This window comes from Triticum urartu, chromosome 6 (assembly GCF_003073215.2).
Source record: "Triticum urartu cultivar G1812 chromosome 6, Tu2.1, whole genome shotgun sequence".
Classification (NCBI taxonomy): Eukaryota; Viridiplantae; Streptophyta; class Magnoliopsida; order Poales; family Poaceae; genus Triticum; species Triticum urartu.
In genome coordinates this window covers 169250731-169276428 of record NC_053027.1, presented here as the reverse complement: position 1 = coordinate 169276428, position 25698 = coordinate 169250731, and the positions used below count along the sequence as shown (strand labels likewise).

General features: G+C 43.0%; 1 protein-coding gene across 2 annotated transcripts; it reads left to right on the top strand.

Annotated features, from left to right (window-relative positions):
* Positions 1–250: 250 nt before the first annotated feature.
* LOC125517662 (methyl-CpG-binding domain-containing protein 9-like) lies at positions 251–24805 on the top strand. Of its 2 annotated transcripts, none has more exons than XM_048682871.1 (11): positions 251–1083; positions 11205–11290; positions 11622–11944; positions 12120–13250; positions 14432–15124; positions 15912–16220; positions 16908–17243; positions 20171–20269; positions 20552–21061; positions 22274–24154; positions 24346–24805. In XM_048682871.1, exons 1-11 carry the CDS (start codon positions 419–421, stop codon positions 24592–24594), a joined length of 6282 nt encoding a protein of 2093 aa, XP_048538828.1. In that variant the 5' UTR covers positions 251–418; the 3' UTR covers positions 24595–24805. The 2 variants fall into 2 exon arrangements, with proteins under 2 accessions (XP_048538828.1, XP_048538827.1); XM_048682870.1 differs by having other exon boundaries at positions 251–1086.
* Positions 24806–25698: the final 893 nt, after the last annotated feature.

Below are 25698 nucleotides of genomic sequence, written 5' to 3'. Positions count from 1 at the left end.
GTACAACGAACTAGACGCAGCCAACACCAAACTGTAGAGCACCGCGCGCGGACGGACACAGCACCGCGCCCCGCTGCACGGGCGAAAGAGCTTCCGTCGCACGCTCCGCGCCACCGCAGCCCATCTCCCCAGGCACGACATGGCTCACTGACAGCCGGGCGCTCGGCCGTTTCCACCTACGCGTCCCAGGCCCCTCGTCCACGTGTCCCGTCCGTCCCGTCCGTTCTTCTCCTTTGCTTTGCTTCTCCCCGGAATCCCTCCCTCCCCCCTCCCTTAACCCCAGCCGTGCTTCGCTCGTGAAGCTGCTGCTTTCCCTTGCTCGCTCTCTAACCTCCTCCTCCCCCCTCCCTCCCCGTCGCTATGCCCGGAATTCGAACCCTAGCCTGAGCTCGGGCGCGCCCCTGATCCCCTGTTCGCCATGGATCGCCCGCCACATCTCGACATCGACCTCAACGAGGCGCCCTCGCCGCCGCCCTCGCCGCCGGCGGCGGTTCCTCAGTCGCCGCCGCGCGGGTTCGCTGCCCCCATTTTTGCTCCTCCGCCTCCGCTGCTGCTGCCGCCGCCGCCACCACCCCAGCCCCAGCCTCCCGCCAACGCGCAGGCCCAGCTGCTGCTCGCGCACCAGGCCCGCGAGATAGCGCTGGCGTACCACCGTGGGGAGTCGTGGAGGCTGGCTGCTGCTACGGCCATTGCGGCCGTGACCGCTGGTTCGTCGATGGAGGTGCCGCCTCCAGCGCAGCACCCGGGAGTAGCGGGGTGGGGGAACCCGCCGCCCCCGTGCGCGTCCTGCGGCCTCCCCGAGCTGCCGGGGGCCACCATTATCTGTGACGCCTGCGAACGTGGGTTCCACGAATCCTGCGTCCACGTCTGGGGGCCGCTTATGCGCCAGCCTCCGCCACCACCGCTGCCCACCCCCCCTGGCGTGCGGCGGCCTCCGGTAGCCGTGAACGAGGACTGGATGTGCCCGGCGTGTGAGATAGGTGGTGCCCACTCTAAGCGCTGGAAGCTTCGAGCAGTGCCGCTCGACATCAATGCTGCCCCACGGGAGGATCCTGTTGCCATCACCGTCGGAGACATCACCAGGCAGTTATCTCAGCTCCCTCTTAATCGTCTCCTTATGAATTTAGATCTTTTGATCAGCAAATTTTATATATTAGCTCTAAGAAGTAGATTGTTGTTCATGAAACGCCAGTACTTTGCAAATGGTAATGTTGAGTTCAATCGAGAACGTGTCATGATGGTTTGAACCTTGTTATATATCGCTGATGTTTGGTTTGCTACTTCTTATGATTACACAGATGCACTTGCTATCAACATAGCATATGAATCTGGTATGTTCTTTGGATTTTTCTGCTTTGCTTGACTGTTGATAACACTGAGACCTGAATGCCTTGGTTTAAATGCTATAATTAGCAACTGGTAGCAGTGGCTTTCTAAAGCATTAGTAAGAGTGCAGCATGGTGTTGCATTTTCTTTTAGTGGCTTCTAAATTTAGGTATTACACTGAGTAATTCGTGGTTGCTGCATGTTTCTCCCTGATTTACTACAAAGAACAGGGTATGAGATACTGCAGCTAATTTGATACTTTCACCCTTTCATGGCAATAAGGGCATGCACAATGATAATTTTATTTTGTTCTAGTTGTGGCACAAATTTGGTTTGTGTTATTAGTTTATTGAAGTGACAGGTACATGCAGTTCAGCCTTAGGAAATTTTAAAATCACCACGACTTGCAATCTGTAGGAGAGAAATTTGTAACCTTTTTTTTTCTTTCATTGTGAAGGTATCTTATTGGTTTCTCTTGCATTGTTGCATGAGATTGTTGTCTGACATTATCTTTATTCAAAATTCTAGTATGGAAATTTGAACTAGTTCTCTCTAGCGTGAATCATGAACTCTTTTGTGGGTTCTTTTTCGGTCCATTAAGTTTGGGGTTAGGTATCACTTAGCATGTTCCAGTAAATTAATTAACCAGGTTCAGAAGAGGAGAAGATTTGGATTGGTGTGATTAATTGGAGAATGGATCACTAGTAATAGAGTAGAAGGCACCGAAGCATCGACGACGAGGGTGTCTCGCTGCCGAGCTGCGGATGGAAATTTATACGGAGGATCAGGTAGATGGGGATTTTGTCAGAACAATGAGCTAGTTTTATTGATTGATTGACGATAGTACAATGGATCAAAACAACTGGAATGCCACCAACAAAGAAGATCCATGATAAAACCGGAAGTTGCATGAAGGTCCTTTTGATCTAATGTTTGATGTTTCTCCATGTCTTTAGTGACGAAACCACAAAAGATCAAATCCGCACAAGCCAGACCAACCTTATAGGTTTTGAAGAGCCACATGGGTTGGCTAGCTCAAGTGGTGAGAACCTAATGTGACCAAAAACACCGTGGTCGAGGACACACCCCTTGCAAGGCAGCCTGCCAAACTGTTGCTCAGACATACAACCAGTAGAGAAGGTGCAAAGCCCAAAATAGCGAGCATTGAGAATTACTAGCTCCATGAGGTAGATCATCATGGTCACACTAGGGCGAGGATGGAGTTGGGAGACCACCATGGGGCCACCACCTCCAAACACAAGCCTAACAAAGAAGGCACCTAAACTCCTAGCCAGATATTGATCCTTACTTCCTAATGCTAAATCGGTTGTTGAAGGCGAGGGAAATTGGCGGAGATTGAAACGGTGGACGATTCGTCCAATGGCTAGGGTTTCATCATGTCTCATGTACAAGGGACATGTGAGCACAAGATGATGCATACAACTTTTATGAAAGGGCCATCATGGAGAGAGATCAAGTATAGTGACTTGTGGCCGAACGCTTGTACCACCACTCTTCTTGACAAACCATCCTCCACCATTAGAGCGTGTGTATTCATCACCGTGTAAAGATTTCGCTTGGTAAGGAAAACCATGGTCAACGACTGTACCAACACCAACACCACGATAGGGCTCCACCACGGCTCTCTACCAGTGGTGGCGCCTGTGAGGAAGAACAAATTTAACATGTTTGTCAGGCGTGTGGGTCGAGCGATAGTAGGAAGAAGCTGGTATGGTAAGAGAGACAAAAGGAGGGTGGGCAGAGTGCTGACATGGTCGATGGATAAATACTCGTGTAGCTCTGGTGCCACCTACGCATAGAATTACTATCTCTGTCCCTAAATATAAGACGCTTTTGCAGCTCAATTTGAACTGCAAAAACGTCATATATTTAGGAACGGAGGGAGTAGTTCTTTTTTTTCCGCATAATCCAGAAATCCTTTACAAGATTGAATTGCGTCTACATTCTTGTTATGATTAGAATTTGTTGTGAATCACAACATTGTGATAGTATCCCTAATCTCTCTTACACTACAATGTATGGGACATCAAACAAACATGTACTGGGTCTTCCTGTTAGCATCCGTGCCTAACCTGTATCGCCGTGGCAATCTATTTTGGTGCCTCTTGTGTAGTTATCGTCGCATCATTGCTCAATATCAGTGGACATGACTCTTGTTGTTAGGTTTTTTTCTTCAGATTCAGTATTGTCGGCCTTGACTCCTTGACCTCGCTACACATTCTTTAGCTAGATCTCTAAAGGATCTTTTTAGTTGGCATGTCCATGGTTACTTGTTACTCCACGGAGTTCTTTTGTTTCTCGTCAACTTTATCCAAAGCTACACAAATCTTCTCAATTTTTGTCTCCTTTAGCTAGTAATTTAATTTCCTTAGTTTGTCACAACCCTTCCTTATGTGACCATCTGCATTGAATCCTTTCCATTTTTTCTTCCCGCTGGCCCATCCTAATTAGATCGAGCATGGCCCAACTCCAATCTCTTCTCTCGCCTCTGACGTGTTCTCCCCGATGTAAAATTGCCCTTTTGGTATTTATGTATAACCTTCTATGCAGTCCGCGATCATTGTCGCGACTAAAAAATTATCGTCACTATGTTCCTACTTGTGGCCACTATTGTCAGCTTTAACAATTTTCATTATTTTCCATTAACGTGGCAACTCTTTCTGAGACCTTACTTGTAGATGGTCATTTGGTCTAACTCCTTATAACGGTTTGATTTGAGATGTTAACCCATCTTTCTTTCTGCCGTTCAATGAACTATAAACATAGTTTTGATGTGAAATTGGAATTGTCGTTGTGTCTGAACATTAAAGAGCTATCAGGTACTTTCTGAAGGCTTAGAGGAACAAACTATCAAGGTTTAACACTGGTAATGTTTGATCGTCAGTGTCACATGTATTTTATGAGTAGAACAAGTCATGACACAATTTAGTACATCTTCATAGAAGTCTGAGTGGGACCTTCTACACAACCGGTTAGTTAAGCTCGTGAGACATTGCATTTCAACAAACGCATTGATGGTGATTCTCGGAGAGGTATGCCATGGTATCCCCTTATGTAGCAAATGGCATCTATGTGAACCCCCATGTGACGATTCTGCCACACAAAGGGAGTTACTAACCTTAGGCCATGTAGGGGAGATGAACCAAGGAAGAGACATGACGCGAGCCATGTCACTGAGTAACCTCATATAGTGAGTCGACAACCTACATCCGAGAGGACTTCCACATTGCAAGATCTAGGGGAATCATCAGGATTGAGGGTATACTTGGTTTGCTCATGATCACATTTTGCCATATTTCCTGGATTGAAGATTTTCCTATTTACCGATATCTTCATGTTGGACTTGCTAAGAGGCGTTTCCTACTTATGCAGAAGAGCCTATGCTTGAGAGGAAAACAATAAACGATGAAGGGAAATTATCTCCCAAGGCTACATTCTCTTCTCTTAACTTGTGCCTCCTCCTATTCAAGGCACTACCACACATCTTCCTTCGTATGACATTTTGCCATCAAGTCTCCTTGGGGCCAGTTGAAGGCCAACAACAACAATATGGTGGCTATACTCACCCATGGACACCTTCGAGAACATCAAACCGCCTACAAGATGTCTTGACCGTATATGAGGGTGTGGTGGAAACGTTGGCCATGATAAAGGAGCAATGGATGACTATTATGTCGTGATGCCACCCCGTCACCAACACCCTCGGTGTTGGCGACCCCCCTGCCACCCTTGCACACATTATGTCACCCCCCTCGAGAAAACACAATAGATCTTGCGTTTCATTGCATTGAAAAGAAGGGGTTTGAGTTACAATCCTCATAGGAGGCAGTTACAATCTGTGATTTGGAATCAGTGGACATCCCAAGTTGGGGGGTGATAGCTCTAAGTCCTAATGCTCCGGCACGTGCCCAGAGGGCTGCCTCATCTTTGATCTTTGTACATAAGTCATTCGTCGAGGGGTGACCTCCTTTGACGGCACAATCATTTCGGTGTTTCCAGAGCATCCAGGGGACTAGCAAGGTCGCATAGGTGAGGCCTTTGAGCATAGGCTTGGGGGCGAGCTGCCTTGTGGATTGCCACCAAGCATTGAGCGAAGGCTCGTTGTCGGGTGGGAGGTAGGGCATCCTTAGCCAGCTCAGCGTCTCATACTGGACCTGCCGAGAGAAGGGGCCGGTGGGGGTGGGGGGGGGAGGTGATGCATGGTCTCAGGAACTTGGTCGCAGAGGGGGCAACGCATGGGTGCTGTAGGCCGTGGCGAGCGAGTAGGTCCATGGTCCAGCACCGATCAAGGTTAGCGAGCCAGTGGAAGAATCGGAGTTGCGTTAGTGCCCAACAGTTCCAGGTGAGCTTCCAAGTGTCGCAGTCGGTGGAGCTGTGGAACGTGGCTAGGTAGGCAAACTTTGCGGAGTAGATGCTGCTTGCGCTCCATTTCTAGGTTAGATAGCCCGGCTCGGTGGAGAGAGTTGTGGGCTTGATCTTGTACCAGAGTTGGAGGTATTTGCCGATTTCCTGGACGCCAACGGTGCCATGGATGTCTCGTGCCCACTGATCAGTGTGGAACCCGTTGGCGACCGTTCGGAGCTTGCGGCGGCTCTTGGGGATGCACGCATACAGGAGGGGCGTGATCTCGCAGACTGAGTGCCATCGATCCACCGATCCTCCCAGAACAGGGCCCCTAGGCCATTCCTTAGCAGCATGGTGGTGGAGGCGAAGGAGGTGCACTCCTCGGCGCTGAACTGCAGGTCAAGGCCGTTCTAGGCCCTAGTATTGTCCGTGCTGCTGAACCAAAGCCAGCGCGTGTGCAGCGCGAGGCCGGTGCGCTCGAGGTCGTGGACGCCAATTCCACCTAGCGAGATTGGCTTGGAGATGCGCCGCCAGTTGACGTGGCAGTTCCCACCATTAGCTTTTGTGCGTCCGGCCCAGAGGAATCCTCTGGATTTTCTCAAGTACCTTGATGGTCTTCTTGGGGGGGTGCCAACACTAGCAGCTGATGGACGGGGATCGCGCTCAGTAGTGCCTTGATGAACGCGAGGCGGCTGGCCTTGTTCATGAGGCGCGCCTTCCATCCTGGGAGCATACCGGCAGTCTTGTCGACGACGGGCTACAACTGGGCAGCAGTGGGTCGCAAGATCGTCAGTGGAATGCCCAGGTAGGTGATGGGGAAATCCACAATGGGGCAGCCCAGGAGGTCGACGGCGGTGGGCACAGCCTCATCAGTGTCACATCGAATCAGGGTGGCGGAGCTCTTCAAGAAATTGACCCGAAGGCCCGAGGCTTGCCTGAAGAGCTGCAAGATGTTCTTCTCTGCCATAATATCACCCGGTGATGGGTGGCAGAAGAGGATCACGTCGTCTGTGTATAGCGAGACGGTAGGGTTAATTGAGTTGCCTATTTGTTTACCATTGGTGTCTCTGCCAAAGAATAAGTATGATATGATTCATGATTAACTTCTTCACACCTTAGGGTGTTACTCATTATCTGGCTGCATGGAGCATGATCGGTGCCATGTAGCCTACAGGTGCAAGTGCAGTGGATTTGATCAGATACTGCTCAGACCATCCCCTATACGACATTATTTTGTTGGATTCAGAAGCGAATCGGATAGCGCTAGGATGTAGATACAAATACAGCCGCATAGCTAGACTTGGCAGGTAGCGTAATGCCTCATCCGATAGTAGACACAAGTTAACGGGGTAATACACACATGCGAAGAGTATTTAAACGTCGAGCAAAATCACAAGAGTAAAGGGCATATAGAACTACAAGGTGATATATAACAATTAGAAGCACATAATAAACTCTAGAAGGCGGTAAACTTCCACAAGTAAAACACTAGGGACGCCAGCATACCATGTCATAAACAAGTAACACCCGTATGACAAGTTTGTTACTAAAGTTCTATGGAAGTCGGATTATCCTATTTAAGAGGGTTGGATAATCTCACTAAAAAACTCCATAATCCTAACACCATCAGATATTAGGAATAATATATCTTGTGTGCTGGGTTTGGAATCGGAGCAGATAGTGTCTAGATGTAAAAAAAAACTATTACCATGTCCTATCTATACATTGGATCCTCAAATGGTCCGGTTCAATAATTATCCAAATCACATCCCCTTACATGTGGGTGACCACAGTATCATCTCTTAATTCCGTTGCATTATGGGGCCACAGCCTATGGCCTCGTGGAAATACGAGTTGCATATTTCCTCGCATGGTACCAGAAGTTAGGTTTAGGGATTTGATTTTTAATCCTGAAGCCGCAACTCATCTCTCTCCTGGTCTTCTCAATTCGAGTTTCTCCCGACCTCCTCTCACCATTGTCTTCATCCCACTGTCGCCGCTGCATCCCCATGTTCCTAGCTGCATTCGCATCGCCTAGATTCACAATTGTTGCCCGTCTCGCTCTAATAAGGTCCACTTGTCAGCCGCTCCTCTCGATCGGGCCCACTGGAAAGCCACTCTCATGTGCCGCCGGGCCTCTACCCCACCCGTGCCCTTTTGGCCTGCCCACACACTCCCATCAATTGTAAGGGCCAGTTCTTTTGGGGCTTATTGCTGGCCGTGGAAATAAGCTGCCCCCTCCCCGGCTTATTCTATAAAATTTAGGCTTAGGCTTGCTTATTTAGGTTCTAACGTCAACTCTCACCCCGCACCGCCGACTCTCTCCCCAAGTTGCCAGCGTCTGGATCTGTACCTCACGCCGCCGGTGCTAGCGGGATCTCCTCACGCTGCCGGCTCTAACCCCGTACCGCCGGCTCTCTCCCCAGGTTCCCGGCGACTGGATCTGTACCTCGCGCCGCCGGTGCTAGCGGGATCTCCTCTTCCTCGCGTCCCCCAAGTGCACGACTTGGAGCTCCCCCCTCAGATCTCGCGTCCAGCCTCATCTTCATAGGTGAGCTCTGGTTCCTCCCTTCCTCTCCCGGTTCCTCGATGGCTGACGATGAGCAAAAGGGTTAGATTTAGTTGAAGTTTTAGACTATGGTCATTTTTTGGCTGACAGTTCAATAGAGGGTCAACTTTATGAACTCTCACTATAGATACTGCCTTTTCTGAATCCGAATTTGTTCTGGGATGAAATATCCAAATCCTACACTGGATTCTGCTGGATATTGAATGGCCTTCTTGAATGGCTTACTACAGGATATGACTTTGGATCGCCCAGATAGTATCCGTCCTGTTTCCAGTCCTGTGTCCGGAGAGTGCTGTGGGGATGGAGTTGGGCATCCAGTAATTTGGCTCTCTACACGGACGGCTTGCTTTTCTGCTCTTTAATTCTTGTGGGGAAGAGTATAATGCAGTTTTTTATTTTATTTTTTTATGCGAGAAGGGGTTCACTATTTCAGAATTTCTAAAGAACATTCCACTTTGATAACAAAACTTGTTTTGCATTATGAATTCAAATTTCAAATACTATTAAGGAAATTTCTTCTGGGTTTGATATTACCATGATTTCCTTTCTCACTGAAAACTATTGGGTTTCCTGCCAGGCTTGTTAATCCTGGGGCCTGCCCCTATGTATTTTATAATCTTGGAATACTACAACAAGGTGCACAGCATTAATGAGGAATAAAGAAGAATAAACGTAGCAAAAATAGGCAGACATAAATTATATGAAACATGTTGCTGTTAAGGTAGAAGGGGCATCCATTAACCAAGTTATGTATGGAAAACCTACTAATCATCTATTCTGTTCTTCTTTTAACATGACAACTCTCGCATGGCTGCAAATTTTTCTGATCAGTTCATACGCATTTACCCAATTGTTAGCAGGCGACGCCTTTCCTTTATTAAAGCATTTCAATATCATATACAGCATATAAGATTATATGAGCATTTGTGAAACATGTACTGCTTAGTGATGGATTCTGACCTGACTTGTACTGTAGGTTACTCCTTCCCTATTTTGGTTATGTTATTCCATAATTATTGCAAGGATGCTCTCCTTTGGAGACTGGGCCATGGTCACGTGTCAGATTGCTTGGTTTTTGTATTTCAAAAAGATATATTTCAGACTAAATTTGAAGAAAAAGAATGCCGGTCAGAAAGTGGCATTCTATGCTTTCGCGCATCAACCCTCACGCATGCCCCTTTTTTGCAGTTTCTCGTGTACTTGTTTTAATATCACATTTAGATCCACATAAGACAAAGGCTTATGTACTTACAGAAATCGTTCAACCAGATGACCCTGCACCAAATTGTTCTACTTTATTGTCTATATACAGCCAAGTCTTATAAGATATACATGCTGGAACGGTGACGTGGAATTTGTTAAAAGTATATATTTTTATTGTAGTGATGGCACATTTTTCTCATGTTCCTTTATGGAGGTGATAAACTGAGTACATACTCCATGGGTCTTTCCCTTTATAACACCAATCGTCCCGAGAATCAATCTCCTTGATAAAAAAGAGAATATCGTCCCGAGAATCAATCTCCTTGATAAAAAAGAGAACAGGAAGGGAAAAGAAAAGAGCGAGAACCCTTAACTTTGCCCTCACCCTTCTTCCGCCAATCAGCTCTGAGATCTCAGTTCAGTTGACAGGAGTTGATGTGATCTGTGAACCTGTGCATCTTGAGGTAGACCTAGTTTTTCTCTCTCTCTCTCAGGTGGGGTTAAAGGCTGCGCTGCGTGCCTTTTCTTCCTTCTGTTTGTTGTTTTGGGGATTACTCCTGATTCTGCCCTCGCTATTGTTCTGCAAATCAGCCCTGGAATATTGCTTCAGCTGATGGCAGATCGGATGATCTGCAAATCTATGCATCTGGAGGTGCAGATCTAGGTTTCTTTCTCCTTGCACGAGGTGGGGGTGAGGTGGGGGGCGGGTGCAGAGGGCAGTTCTAGAATTTCCAACTTTTGCAATTTTGTGAAGTGTTATACCTGCATCAGATCATGCGTACTGAAGTTGGTAACAAACATCAAAGTTTGCTTTATTTATTCTTGCGGCCTATTAGTTCTGGTACATGCATAGATGATGTACAATTTCCCCACCTTGTTTGGTCTATTTTGATGCTAAAATTTTAGTCACATATTATTTGGTGAATCTTTCTCTTGATTTCATGGACAAAGTTGCCCCAATGTTCATTCTCTCCTTCAGCAGATCTTTTGATCTTCTTAAATCCACATGATGTACTAGATCCCATCAGTAGCCCATCCACAGATGGTTGCGAAATTGCTGCAGCCGAGTACATAACTGCAGTATAACTTCAAAATCAAACATGATTTGAAGCTAACTATTTCTGTTTTCAGCCCACCATCATTCTGTACAATGTTTAGTTATCTTGATGATTGTTCTTCTGTACCTTTAGTGATTATTATGGAGTTGAATTTGCTTAATCAAGTTGTCTTTGCATAACAGTGTGTTAAGAAGCTTATACCCTTAACAGTTGAATAGGTTGCGCCGCAATAATTCTCAGTAGTACTGCAAACTAAATTGTAAATAAAACAATCAAATCGTTATTGTCCTCTCATTGTTTTAGACTACTTTTATGTGCTATGCTGAAGAGAATAAGCGCTGAAAGCATGCTTGCATTTACTCTAGCCGGTTCATTGTGTTACAGAGCAGTGCTTTCATTATCTTACATGATGCTCGCTGTTTTATTGTCAAGTGGTTATTGTCTTGATTATTCTTGAAAGATCTGTTTGAAGGAAAAACTTCTGATTTCTTGAAAATTCTACTTTTTGCAAAGAAAAGTGAAACTACAAGTAACTTGTGGCAGCTATTTAGCGATAAACTTTATAAGATGTACTGTTTTTGGGTGCATAATATCAGAAATGTTATAGGAAGTTTTCTAATGACCCTTGTTGTACAGACATTATCATCAGAAGAGAGTTAATATTATTTTTTTGATCCTCACAGAGTAAGTGTTGCTGATGGAGCTCACTTGACCGAATTGGCTACTCCACGTTTCGAGGGGCTGCAATTGAATAATACAACTCCTTTTGGTAAGGATATTAGAGCAATCATATGTACTGCAAGAGAGATGTACTTGCTTTCTGTTGGGGATTTTCCACACCTTTTATGCACTGTAACTTTTTAGACAGCAATTTGCTGTGCTAACCATCAAGATCAACTTCTGCTTGCCCCCATGTTCAGTGCATGTGTGGCCACTTAGGCATATTATGTGTTTATAAAGGGAAATTTGGTTCCAGTTCCAAAAAATTATGGGTCATGCTAACATTTTGAAGCTATACCTGTCTCGTCTCTAAAAGTAACTATTGGCCATCATTGGTGGTGCATCTTATAATAATCCCTCTTCTGGCTATCATGTTGCAGATGGGAATCACTTTATGCCAGCATTTGGTCTTCCTCATTGTTTTAGCATAAGACAACAATTTCCTCCTGTGGATCAAAATTTCATTGCTGATGGAAACATAGAACAGAGGTCCAATCATACACGCCGCAGGAGAAGAGATTTTCCACAAACATCAGCATTGCCCAAGTTTTCTGAGAAGCACGAGTTTGTAAGTTCCAGCATTTTGATGGAGCCATCATTTTTTATGAAAGCAACAGCCCCGAGTCCTACAGAAGAAAGAAATCCACTAAAGCCTCCAAAATTTCTTGCGGAAAATTGCAACCGTCAACCACATCATCGCAGTGTGAGTATCTCATTAACTGTTTCCGATTTGTTTCTTCATCCAGTGTCCATTTTAGATGTTATTGTTTCCCACTGGTACAGCCTTTATTTATTCATTTTATACTGCAGTTCTTGTATCTTACGTTCACTTTGGCACTGATTTTGATAAATATTACTTTGTTGTGTTGTTTCTCTAGGTTGGCCTACCTGTTCAATATCAAGATTTCTTTATAACTAGCTTGGGAGAAATTGATAAACAGGCAAGCTACCACAATTGCCACCAGATATGGCCAGTGGGTTTTACGTCTTACTGGCATGATAGAGTTACTGGTTCACTGTTTGAGTGTGAGGTGTGTGATGGAGGGAGTTTTGGGCCTTTGTTTAAGGTCAGAAGGTTACCATGCTCAGCGTTCCCCCTTCCAGAAGCCTCGACCATTCTCTCTCAGAATGGTGCAAGAAAGGCTGATACAATTGAAACAAAGGAAAGTAGCAGTTTTATTGGAGATGCTGCTAATGATATGGATGATGATCTTTATATGATCCGGGATGTTCCCTCTGAGACCAATCAAGATTTCTTATCATGTCTTACCAATGATACAGAGGATAAAATGACTTCTTTGGGTTGCAATGATGTACAGAGTTCAAATATGGTGTCACAAATACTACCTTCAAATTCAGAGAATGTTCCACCAAGTAAGGAAGCCAATATTAATGACCAAATTGGTGAGTTTACATTTGAGGGAACATCATCCTCTTCAGTATGGAGGATGATTTCTTGTGCTATGGTGGAAGCTTGTGAAAAAATGTACAAGGAACATGGGCATTTGGTCTTCTCATGCACACACAGTAGTGGAAATCATTTGTTAAACAAGGGGAGTGGATGTCAGAACTTTGATGGTCCTTACGCTCCCTTAACTAGATTTTGCTCATCCAATGGCCCCAGTATACCACGAATTATAGAAAAGAAGAATGATGTGGAATCTACTTATACATTACTGAAGAAGTGGTTATACCATGATAGAATTGGGCTTGATTTGGAATTTGTTCAAGAAATTGTGGAGTCTCTTCCTAGATCCAGGTCTTGCATAAACTACCAGTTCTTGTGCAATAGGGCTGAATTTCACTCTTCTATGACAGTTGCAAGTGGTTTACTTATATCTGTGCATAAAGATGGCCAAAGTAATGGAGATATGTCATATGATAGACATGGTGCGGTGACTGGGCTACATGATCATGTTCAGCCCAGCAGTTCTAGCATCCGTGAGCTACCTCCGGGACGTCCTATTAGCCATAAGCTTCCACCAGAATCGGCGGGAGATGTTTTCCAGGTAGCTCTTTACATATCTGCAGGGTCGTACCTGAGAAATTAGAGGCCCTGTGCAAAATTAAATTTTGGCCCTAAGTATTACTACCTCCGTCCCATACTAATTGACGCTCAAACGGATGTATCTAGCCGTATTTTAGTGCTAGATACATCCATTTGATCGTCAATTAATATGGGGCGGAGGGAGTACATAATTAACTGTGAGAACAAGTTTTATATTTCATATCGCTAATAAAAAAATGAAATGGAATTCCAAAAAAGAAAGATATGGTTCATATCACTAATATAATTGCTCAAAGAATTGTATCTTATCAAAAAACAAATCTTGCCCCAAATGACTTGATTTTTCGCATATGGTGGCATCATTTTAGCATTGTTTGATACTACTCACCTACGTTCCGAAATATCCTACAAATATAGAGTCAAAAATCTATATCTTTGCCGCTAATAACAAAAGGTTTTTGAGTTTGTTAAAAAAAGTGCCAATACATTTGACATGGATTTTTTTATTATAGTTACCTGCTCCATATTTATACAGAGATTAGCAGTCAAGGTTGCTTGTTCCAAAATTGTCATCTATTTCGAATGTAAGGTGTACATAATCTTCAATTAGGTCTTTATAAACATTTTTTTTCAAATATTATCAATTGTTAAAAAGAAGTTAAATTTCTCTTCACCGAACAATTATTGATGGGCTAGGTGGGAGATTGACAGGAAGCGTACTAGCTATTCATTGCTGATAATAGATTCATTCTGGGGAATTGCAAAGAAATTAGTCAAGAAAGATGGACTGATGGAGATAGTCTCCAATTTGAATAGGAGAGAGAGAGAGAGGGAGCGAGTGGAAGGAAGGAAGGGGGAGATGTGCGTGAGGTGGAGTTTGTAGACTGTAGTTGTCTCAGTTCTCGGTGTACAACTATCAAATAGCATTGCAAGTGCTTTCTCACTAGTACTGTTAACGCAGGATTAACATTTTTTTATCATTGCATGATTAACAATTATTACTAGTAGTACTTAATCAAATCTGGGCCCCCTCTGATTTGGAGGGCCTGTGCAGGCGCACACCCTGCACAGGCTTCCTGCATATCTTTCACTGGTTCTACTATTTGAAGAAACACATCTTTACACAGTTGTGCATTTCCTTCTTATTCTTGCATCCATCTTCTCATTGAAATATTCTTGTAGATATGGGAGTTCTTGGGGCGTTTTGCTGAAATCATTGGTCTCAAAGAAGTGCCTTCATATGAACAATTGGAAGATGAACTTGTTGACCCATGGCCAGTTTGTGGAAATCAGAAAGAAACATTGTTGAAGGGCATTCAACAATGTAGGGATTACTCTTCACCGATGAATTCCCCTGCTAATGTTTCTATATCACATTCAAATAGTGAATCTGGTCTATCCAATAATGAAGAGATTGTGTCTGTGTTTATTCCTGTGGAAACTTCTTCTATGAAGGAAGCTGGTCAAGATAAATTGGCAGCGCAGACACTTGGGAGGTGCACTGGTGTAGTATTGCCTGGAGTTCACCTTGCACTCTTCAAGGTTCTTTTTGGTGAGCTACTGTCAAAGGTTGCCGTATTTGTAGATCCAAACATTGACCCCAAAGAATCAAAACCCAGGCGTGGAAGAAAGAAGGACACTGAGAGCCTCATTTCAACAAAGGAATTTAACTTTGATATGCTAACTGCTAACAAGTTGACTTGGCCCGAGTTGGCTAGAAGGTACATGCTAGCTATTTCTTCCATAAATGGGTGCATGGACGTGTCTGACATTTCCAGTCGAGAAGGGGTGAAGTTATTCCGCTGCCTACAAGGTGATGGTGGCATACTGTGCGGAGCAGTACCTGGGGTTGCCGGCATGGAGAAGGATGCCCTGGTAAGCATTTTATACTTATACAATTAGGTAAACTTGTGATTCATTTGGATCATGCCTTCCTTTCCTTCTTCAGTCAGACATGAGTTGCGGTCTTTAGATTGCTGTATGCTATGGTTATTTGCTATCTGTTTTTGGATTTTTAACTTCTTATTTCTATTTAATAATATTTGCTTTGATTGCAACCCCGTACAATTATATTACCCACATTAACTCTTCATAATAGTATGTTTCTATGTTGTTTCCATGAGGGAAATAAGACATATCCCTGTTTTATTCTGCTTAGGAAAAAAACTTGTTTTTTTGGGTTGCTGTCACCATCGGTACCGCTTTCCGTTTTTTACGGTAAAACAACAGGGAATGCCATTACACTGTATTTATATGTACTTTGTAGTATAATAGAAAGATGTATGTACAAGCCTAGCAAGTCGGGTATAATCAGTTGAGAGACTCTGCCCATTTGTTTTTTTCTATGATTTTATTCAGAGTTTTTCCACCTGTTTGCAGAAATTTTGTTGTTAAATCTTATCTATGGAGACAAGATTCTTGTTTTTGCTTATTTGGCTGGAGATATCTTGACTACATTAATTCCTTGTCCAGCTGTGTGATATTTTGAGAATTTTGAATATAATTTATAAGGATGCTGTTTTACGTTTGTTGTATAATTTATCTATAGTTTTTTGTTCGCTCACTAAGAGATATTATAAAATTTCCTGTGTTCTTATTTTAGATGATGATAAATTTTTATGTGTATTTTTGCTGCACTGTAATTAATGTCTTGTATTTTCAGCTGCTTCTGGAGGCGGAAAATTTGATATGCAGTTCTCTATCAAGTGAAGGAAACAAGGTTTTTATGATGGATTACAAATACACTGGTATGATAGATTCTGCTGAGGTGCCTATTGCTGATAATAGAACATTGCCAGATTGGGCAGAACCACTAGAGCCGGTGAGAAAATTACCGACAAATGTGGGAACAAGAATTAGAAAGTGTGTTTATGAAGCTTTGGATCGAAAACCACCAGAATGGGCAAGGAAAACTTTGGAACATTCGATAAGTAAAGAGGTCTACAAGGGTAATGCATCTGGACCAACCAAGGTTAGTAATGCTCCTGCAGGCTGCAGTCATATGATTATTGCTGTTCTAGACTGCGTTTATTTTCCTTCTTTTAGCCTTGACCCACTCTCTGTCCCTTAAAAAACTATTTTACTAATACATCGAGCTGCAATGCTTATGGTGTTTTTCTCGTAAGAAGTAACGAGTTGCAAAATATAAGTATGAGTTTGTATTAGTTTATGTTTTATTACCATTTGTTGTGTGGGTTGCAGTCTAGATTAGAACTACTCATGAATTTTGCTCTTAGCCGGCAAGACGAATACATAAATTCCGTTTTCTAGTTCCCCTGACAATTCTTTTGTTACGAAGTATTGTATCCCTTAAAAAGGATGACAGAAATGCGAATTTTGTTTGAAAACTTGAAAATCAGTCAGATGATGTATTTTGTATTTACATGTCTTTGCTTATATAGGCCGAGCAGGAAACTTCGGTTAACATGAACTTGCTGTCAGTATTGCACTTTACCAAAGTTTTACTATATATATAGCTGCCAGAAGAGGAGTCAGTGCATAGCACGGCCATACTTATGTTGTATTTAAAGAAATGTATTTGCTAGGTGCCTTATTAGACTTATTCTTTGCCATGATACTTTTGTCTATCTTTTAATTTGAGAACCCTTATAACTAGGGGACTATTTGGAAAATACACTAATTTTTTTTCTTGTTACAGAAAGCTGTTTTGTCTGTGTTGTCAGAGGCATGCCGTGTAATAGTGCCACAAAAACCTGAAAACCCAAGAAATGAAAGGAAAACTATTTCCATCTCAGAGGTTATCTTGAAAAAGTGTCGTATTGCTCTGCGCCATGCCATTTCTTCAGATGAATCTAAGCTTTTTGGGAATTTGCTTGGAACTACTCTAATGAACTCTAATGAGAATGAGGATGAGGGCATCCTTGGCTTTTCTGGTATGGTGCCACGCCCTTTGGACTTCCGCACAATTGATACAAGGTTGGCTATGGGCGCTTACTGTGGATCTTGGGAGACTTTTTTTGAGGATGTGCAAGAGGTATGTTTTTCTTTAACACCCTTTTTATATTATGCTATGGTGATACGCATGGGATATTTTCTCAGATTTTCCATGGATGACTTCATGTTGCATTAGCTTGTGCTAGATGGTGACATGGTGGTACCACCAGATCATGGTGTTGCTTCAGCATCATTCTATCTTTTAACAGAAAATTTCAGAAATGTTGACTAGCTACAATCTGTTTTTGGAGATAGTTTGTCTGGGTTTCTCTAAGGCCTTGTTTGCTTTCGAGGGATTTAATCCACTAGTGGAATCAATCCACCTAGGGATTGGGCTGATCCCTGCTTGTCACCCAATCCAACTGTATACCAATCCATACCAAACCCCCCTCTTCAGATCTCATTTGGTTCTCCCAAACTCAGTTCAGAGTTATAAATGACACAGAGCAACATGTCTGGACATAACATTTGAACAACATACACAATACTATCATATACGAAAATGTTCTGCACCATATAACAAGATGGCAACAAGAATGCAGCAGTAACATGAATAAACTGGTAGACAAACAACTCGAAACGATACGAACACCATCTCCAGTTGCATATCATCCATGATAATTCAGTACAAATTACTCAGAACTTTTGTGGTCCACTCAAAAAATAAATAAACAAGAACTTGTGTTCCTCGATTGTGCACTTCTCTTTGATGTAGGTATCATACAAGAACTTGCTGACATCCTTGTTCTTCAGGTGGCATTTCTGGTTCAAGTAAAACAGAATAAGGGTCATGAACTCATCATTAGACAGACCCCATCATTTCTACAGGACGCGTCACAACATCAAACCAATTTTGCAACGCAAGAAACCATGCAAACTTTGAGGATGCACAATAACTTTCAAGTTGATTAGAACAACCATACAAAATAAAAGGAAAGCTTAATCCCCACCATACCAAAACAACCATAATAACTTTGAAGTTGAAGAGGTGCTCAGTTTTGTTCTACGGCTAGACTGGTAGAGCCCAAGTAACCCATGTTTAATCTTACTAGAAGTGTTAGCGGGTCAGAAACCTACCCATCTACTAATAGTATCCATGCATTCCTTACATATTCATTAGGATATATATCCACATATAATTTGGACAGCAACCAAGAAGAGTATAACTGCAAGAAAACGCAGGGGACAAACTACGGAAATTTGCAAAGACAAGTAACTGAGTCAACCTATTCTAGCAGCCATTAATAATGCAAGTCTTGCTCAATGTGTGTGTCCAACTACTAGTCACAATGAACTACAAGGACAGTGGAGAGCAACTGTACTAGAGGCTACAAACATGCACATAGGTGAAAGTCCAGAAATTCCAAGTCCTAACATATCTTTAGACATGAGAACCTAACAAGTCTCCAATCAAAACAGTAGACAAAAGCAAATAGATCTGCACATATTTAATACTGGACTACATGTCAGCTTAGAAAGATGAACCTTCTGTGAGTTTTGGTTACCATCTGACTACGAATAGACGTGTGTGTGTTTGATCTTATGATTGTTCTTGCAACTAGTCACAGCCAGCTCCTACTACACACACAACTATCATCACTTCCTCGTCCAAGAAATGCAAAGACAATTACTAGAGACATGACGGATTTGGAGCCATGTGCGTGTGTTTGATCTCATGGGAACCTAACAAGTCTCCACATGAGAACCTAATTTGGAGCCACACAGATTTGACAAAATAACTACTATTCCATCACAGAAGGAATGAAACGGAAGCCCCACGGCCCCGCCTTGTCCGTCGCTGGCGACGGTGCTGCGGTGCAGCAGGAGGAGAGGGAGGGAAGGATTCAGGCCAGGGCAAGAAAAAAATGAGATAACTTATGGGAGAGAAGGCTGCCATCGTCACCGTCGTCATCTTCGCTACCAGCAGCACCGATGCCCTGCTCATTGACGATTCTACTACGCAAGATACAGGAGAAAAGGAGATCAAAGGAATAGAGAAGGGAAGGAGGCAGAGGTACATACTTACAGGAGAGAAGGCGACCATCGTCAGAGGCATCGCTGGTGGCTCTGCTCGGTGCTGTTTCTTGCGCCGCCGCCCCTTCGCCTCGGTAGGTTCGCGCGCCACCGCTCCTTCTCTTCTCGTCGTGGATCAGTTCCACGAGGATGAGCCGATCCTTTTGGCCCCTATGGAACAGAGTGGATTGCCGTGGTTTGGGCCGGTATTTTCCATGCCCTGGGCCAAACCAAATATTCAAATTGTGATCCACGTGTAATATTTCCCTGCTGAAACGACCACCGTGGGTCGGGCGCGATCCCGGGCAATCCCGGGCACATCAAAGTTTACTGTGAAGTGTCTCGTCTGGGTTTCCCTAAGTGGGCTTTTGGTTATATGATGCTACACCAGTTTACTGTTGAGTGTGCATTCTACTACAGGTCTAAAGCTGGCATGAGTGCACTAACTGCTTCTCATGCTAAACTAAGCCCATTGACTGCTGCAGTACGAATTTACAATAGACAGAAGCCTAATTTTAAGGCTTATGATATCTATGTATATCATTGCTATTCATGTTGGCAATGTAGTAATGCCTGTTTATCCATGAGCGATTCTTATTCTCGTTTCTATTGACGGCTGTTTCCTTATTGATTGCCAATGTATATATTCATAAACTTTGATGTGCGTTGGTTTATGTCCATTCAAGGGATGTTACACATGCACAAAAAAGGTAAAGTGTTGTGCTGAATTGAACATCCCGAGCTTCTAAGTTGGTACATGAGACACATCTGTTTGGTTCAGAAAAGTTGGGAATGATTCCCGTTCATTCATGATTCATGAGCACAGCTACATTAGCAAATTTGATATTATATTTGGTGAACCTACTAGAACCCATTTGTTTATGTCTCTATAATTGAGCAGTATATATATTTAGTTCCCTGGTCAAATTATGATGCCATTATGTTTACCTGCAGGTAATCCGTAATCTGCACACTGCATTTGCTGATCGAGCTGATGTAGTGGAAATGGTTGCAGAATTGTCTCAGAGTCTTGAATCCTTATATAAGACAGAGGTTTGTTATCCCTTTCTTTATCAATCTATCTCACGTGATTTAGTCAACCTATCTCATGCGATTCCATAATTTCATTTCACATGCGTTTATGATCAAGATGATATTGCAACTAGAAAATAAAATAAATGGGTCACTGAGTAAGCTTTATACAATCTTATTGGGATTACCTATGCTGATTTGAGTATATATTAGCTTACTGTTAATTTTCTGTTTACTAAGTTATATTACCAGGGATTTTAATAAACCTTTTGGATTTCTCTTCTTTTTACATGGCTGGTGCAGGTGCTCGACCTTGTTCAGAAATTTGATTGTCACCTGTCTAATGAGAATACTGATTCAGAAATCCATGAGGAGCTACATGAAATTCTGACTGCAGCAACCAAATTACCTAAAGCTCCATGGGAGGAGGGTGTTTGCAAAGTATGTGGCATTGATAGAGATGATGAAAGTGTTCTCTTATGTGATGAGTGTGACTCGGAATACCATACTTACTGCTTGAATCCACCACTAGCTCGTATACCACAAGGAGACTGGTTCTGCCCATCGTGCATATTGAAGCCAAAGAAAAAATCACGTCTTGACCAGGGTGCTCAGGATTCAAAACGACAACGAAAAGGAGCAGAGTCTCATGTTCACGACAAACCGTCGTGCATGTCAGGTCAAAAGAAATCACATCCTGACCAGGGTGTTCAGGATCTGAAACGACAACGAAAAGGAGCCTTTCACGACATACTTATTAAGTTAACTGCAGCAATGGAACAAAAGGAGTACTGGGAGCTTAGCACACAAGAGGTATGGGTTTTTTCTTCTATGTTTCAAGTAGATATCTCTATTGTTTAGTGTTTGGAAGTTTAGTTCTTTGTGTATTGCACAGTTCGTTGTGTTCCTTCGTATTAAGAAAAATGAAGTGGAAGCTTGAGAGTTCAGACCAGTAAAACAAAATGGGTCATTTTTCTCATACAAAATTTAAGCTGGTCAGACTTCATTCCTTACTTAGACCAACATTTTCTGATTGGTATGTCCTGCTATGGTGGTAGGGATGTTGGATTCATAGGCACCCTGAAAATCGACATGTTTTAGATTTGCTGGTATTATTACCTGGGGTTTCCTTTACTTGTACGTATGTTTTATAACACTTCCCAATTTCCCGCCCATCATAGTGGTAGATGAAATGTTTTATTTGTGTTAGCTCCGGTGAACTTCTACATGCCACATATATTCTGTGTGTTGGTCTGTTGGATTGTCCCTGTGTTGTCACAACCATCAAAATAAGGTTAATTATTCAAGCATTGTTGGGTATCTTATATATGTGGCACTTTGTGCAAACAGATGAAGTCAACATATGTGTATGGTGCACCCCATGGTCTCGTAGTTTAAATTATTTGATCCGTTTTTCAACTTCCCTTCCCTCACTCTATCATCTTGTGAACTTCCCTTCCCCTAGTCTATGCTAGGACAAGAAGACAGCTCTTCTGCCATCTTATTACCTGAAAAATGGGACCATGTTTTCAGAAAATTTCAACACAAAATTTGGGCCCCTTCATTCTCAGATTGAACTTATTTAGACATATGCTTTGCCGTGTAAACAGAACAATTTGGCTTGGTGTATTTATGATTTCTGTAGATAATTGTATTTTACCGAAGTAGATAATTGTATTTGGCGCAAGAGGTCTTCAAAGAAAAAGGTAGAAGGGATAAGCGGAATGATTTTCTCTGACGCTTTGTACTGTCGTACTCTAGATAACCACATTGATGGTTTAGTTGGAGCTTGATTTTATAAAGTTAGCTCTTAGCCGATGTCTTGGACGATTTTCCTTAAAAGTCTGCACGGAACTGTGGATGGAGTACGTTGGTATTGTGTATTTACTCATTTGGCCTGATATGATTTTACTTGGCCAGATAATCTTTTCTCTATTAGTATACCTAATAATTTATTTGTGTGCTGATTTTCATAGTGGACAAAGTGACAACCTACAGTGTCTAACATTTATCATCAAAATGCAGAGAATAAATATGCTGAAATTTCTATGTGATGAAATGCTCAACACAGTCCTGGTAAGAGAACATATAGAAAAATGTCCAGATAAGTTGAATGACCTCCAGCAGAAGTTTCGTGCTTTGAATTTTGAATTGAAAGATTTGAAGTATAAGGAGGAAATGAGGACTTCATATGCTAGACAAAGCAGATGGAGCAAGACTGAACAGCACGTTAGCAATTGTTCTGGACTTGCGGAAAATCAACAGAATGAAGTGGCCATAGCATCAGACCATCTTGAAGAGTCTGAACAAGGTAATACTGGAGTTAACCTCAACCAGCCAGCTGAAGGGACACCTCCTGGGCAACTAAATGTTGGCAAACCTTGCAAAAGTGACAATGGCATGTCTATGGTTGAAGAAAATAAGTCTTTGGAACTTTCTGAACAACCATCAGGGACAGGTAGTGACCGGATTGAAGGGAACATTATGAACGAAAGGTCGCGTGATAACTTCAATTTGGTGGACACTCCTATTGCTGAAAGAGAACCAGTAGCTACACCTCTCAGTACACCGGGTGGGGAGTTGCCTGATGAAAATGCCAGCGCATCCCAAGATAATCTGAAAATGTCAACAACTAGATCACTTGAGCAAGCTGCTGATAATGGTGAAATGGATACTTTATCGGATGAGATTTCAAAAGTGCAGGAGTCAATTGGCACAGTAGAGTCACAACTTAATATGTCATCCCTCAGAAGAGATTGTTTGGGAAAGGATTCCTTGGGTCGATTGTACTGGGTTTTAGGACGATCTGGTAAACGTCCTTTGCTGGTCGCTGATGGAAGCATGCTGATATGCAAGGAGAGGGACATTAACATGGTTAATAGTTACCCCCCATCTACTTCTGATTGTAAAGGATGGAATTCTGCATCTGTTGTCATTTATGAATCGGATGACGAAATCCGTAGTCTTGTTGACTGGCTAAGGGAGTACGATCCAAGGGAAAAGGAGCTGAAAGATGCTATCCAGCAGTGGCAGCGGCATCTTTATCACCTGGGTAATTTTGTTCTCAGTGATCCTCCAATATCCAAGGGGTCGAACAGCGAGCAGCAGCTTATGGACCTTCCCAGTACCAAGGCTGGAGCAATTTTGGAGAAAACATGCCGCTGTGACTGCTTAGAGCCTATATGGCCTGCTCAACACCACTGCGTAGCATGTCATGAGACTTACTCCACATCAACGGAGTATGAAGAGCATGCTGGAAAGTGCAATGGAGATGTCAAGGAGAAGGATTCCGTTGATCCGAGCTCCACTGCCGAGTCCAGAAAACTGAAGTCATGCCCATATGACTTTGAAGAGATTTGCAGAAAATTTACCACAAATGATTCAAACAAGGAGATAGTGAAGGATATTGGACTTATTGGATCAAATGGAGTTCCATCTTTTGTCCCTTCACCTGCATCTTATCTTGAGCCTCCAGTTATTCTGAATAAAAACAAAAAAGATGATATCCCAAATGATTGGGTTTCCTCCTTGGAGGAATGCCAGGCAATGTCTGCACAAAAGTTAGGACAGGAGGGGTCCAATTCTGGTCAAAATTGTCCTGGTAGCACGGGTGATGAAAATGTGTCAAAATCTAAGAAGCCCGCCTCTGATAGTACTTCCTGTGAGGAAGCATCTTCTGCAACAGACAAGCCAACAAGATTGCTAGCTGTTAATGGTGGCTTGGTTCCGGAGTCATCATTGAGGCCTGTTAGAGGAAGAAACTCTCATATCCTAAAGCAGCAGAAGATAAATTTGCTTGATATAGATGCAGCGTTGCCTGAGGAAGCTTTGAGAGCCTCAAAGTCTCAACAAATAAGAAGGCGTTCATGGCGTGCTTTTGTGAAGCATGCAGAATCAATATCCGAGGTGACTTGATCTATTTATTCACCTTCATGCCACAGAAAACATATATCTATTTACTAGTGTTTATGATTATTTTTGTGCTGATTATCTAGTATCCATTAAGAGCTCTCTAACATCATCTCCATACAAAATAAATGCTTGAGAGCGCTGATATTATCCATTGTACTGATTAATCGTATCTATGCCTCTTCCAGATGGTACTGGCGACCAGTGTGTTGGAGAGTATGATAAAATCCGAGTTCCTGAAGAATGATTGGTGGTACTGGTCCTCCTTCACAGTAGCTATGAAGACCTCAACTGTATCCTCGCTCGCTCTCAGGATCTACACTCTTGATGACTGTATCATGTACACCAAGGAGCCTAACACCATGGTGGCTGACAGTACAAAGGTTGTAAACAAGGGGGGGAAGAGGAGGAAAGAGCCAGAACCATCAGCGTCTTAATCTGCGCCGCTCTATTGCATACCCCAAACTTAGAAGTTCCGCAGACGGTGCAACAATGTGACGCTGTGGTGATAGAGATGGTATAGACAGAGTCTTTGGTTATGTGGTCCCTTGAGTGGTTGAGCCTTTAGGCTAGCTAGCTTTGATTCTGGTGTTCCTGCAAGGGTGCAACCTTGACCGTTCATTTTAATAAGTCATATTTACCAGACTATAGTTGTGCGCCTTAGATATGTTAGGGCCAGCGAAGAAGGAAAATGCGTTGTTTTGAGGATGGCAGCCGCAATAGCTGTCGTTCAAGTTTTCTGCCGGGAGCGGCTGCATGCGAGCGTAGTTTTTTCCTTTTGGGCTAATCTGTTTTGGCTTTCAGGGATACATATCATTCATGTTAGCTCCCGGTCTGAGAACCCGAGGATATTGTGCCTCCTTTTGTACCCACCTTCACATGATTGACAGCATGTGGCGGGTAGTGGCCGTTAGCCTTTCTGTTCAACGATGCATGTTTGTTAGCCTTTCTGTTCAACCATACAATTTTGAACGTACGCAAGCCACTGCATACATGGATGTACTACTCTCAGTGTCCCCAAATACATAACGGTTTAGATATTGGCATACAAACAATTCTCCTTTTACCCTCTTTCTTGAGAGTGGAATCTATTAACCTGATCTCAAACCCCTTCTCGCCTAAAAATGTCACAAGGTATGTGAGTGGGGTGATCGAGTTTTCAAAACTGGGAGGTGTCTTACATAGACCAACTCACTAAGAGGACCGTTAAGAAATACATGCTTAACATCCATTTGATATAATTTGAAATTGTGATCATATGCATATGCAAACAAGATACGTATGGACTCAAGACATGTAGCGCCGGCAAGGTTTTATCAAAATCCAAGCCTTCGATTTGGCTGAACCCTCGGGCCACTAACCTTGCCTTGTTTTTAGCAACTTGTCCATGTTCATCTTGTTTGTTCTTGAAAACCCATTTGGTCCTAGTGACTTTATGATCTCTTTCTTTGGGCCTCTTCACAAGAGACCAAACTTTGTTGCGGGTGAAATGGTTTAGTCCCTCATGCATAGCATCAACCAAATCCAGGCCATCTAGAGCA

What these genes read in the sequence shown, in the direction of transcription:
- LOC125517662 (XM_048682870.1), top strand. Translation starts at nt 419, where the DNA reads ATGGATCGCCCGCCACATCTCGACATCGACCTCAACGAGGCGCCCTCG. An exon ending in GAATAATACAACTCCTTTTG is followed by an intron (nt 11,291 to 11,621) that starts GTAAGGATATTA and finishes ATCATGTTGCAG; the next exon opens with ATGGGAATCACTTTATGCCA. An exon ending in ATGCAGAATCAATATCCGAG is followed by an intron (nt 24,155 to 24,345) that starts GTGACTTGATCT and finishes TGCCTCTTCCAG; the next exon opens with ATGGTACTGGCGACCAGTGT.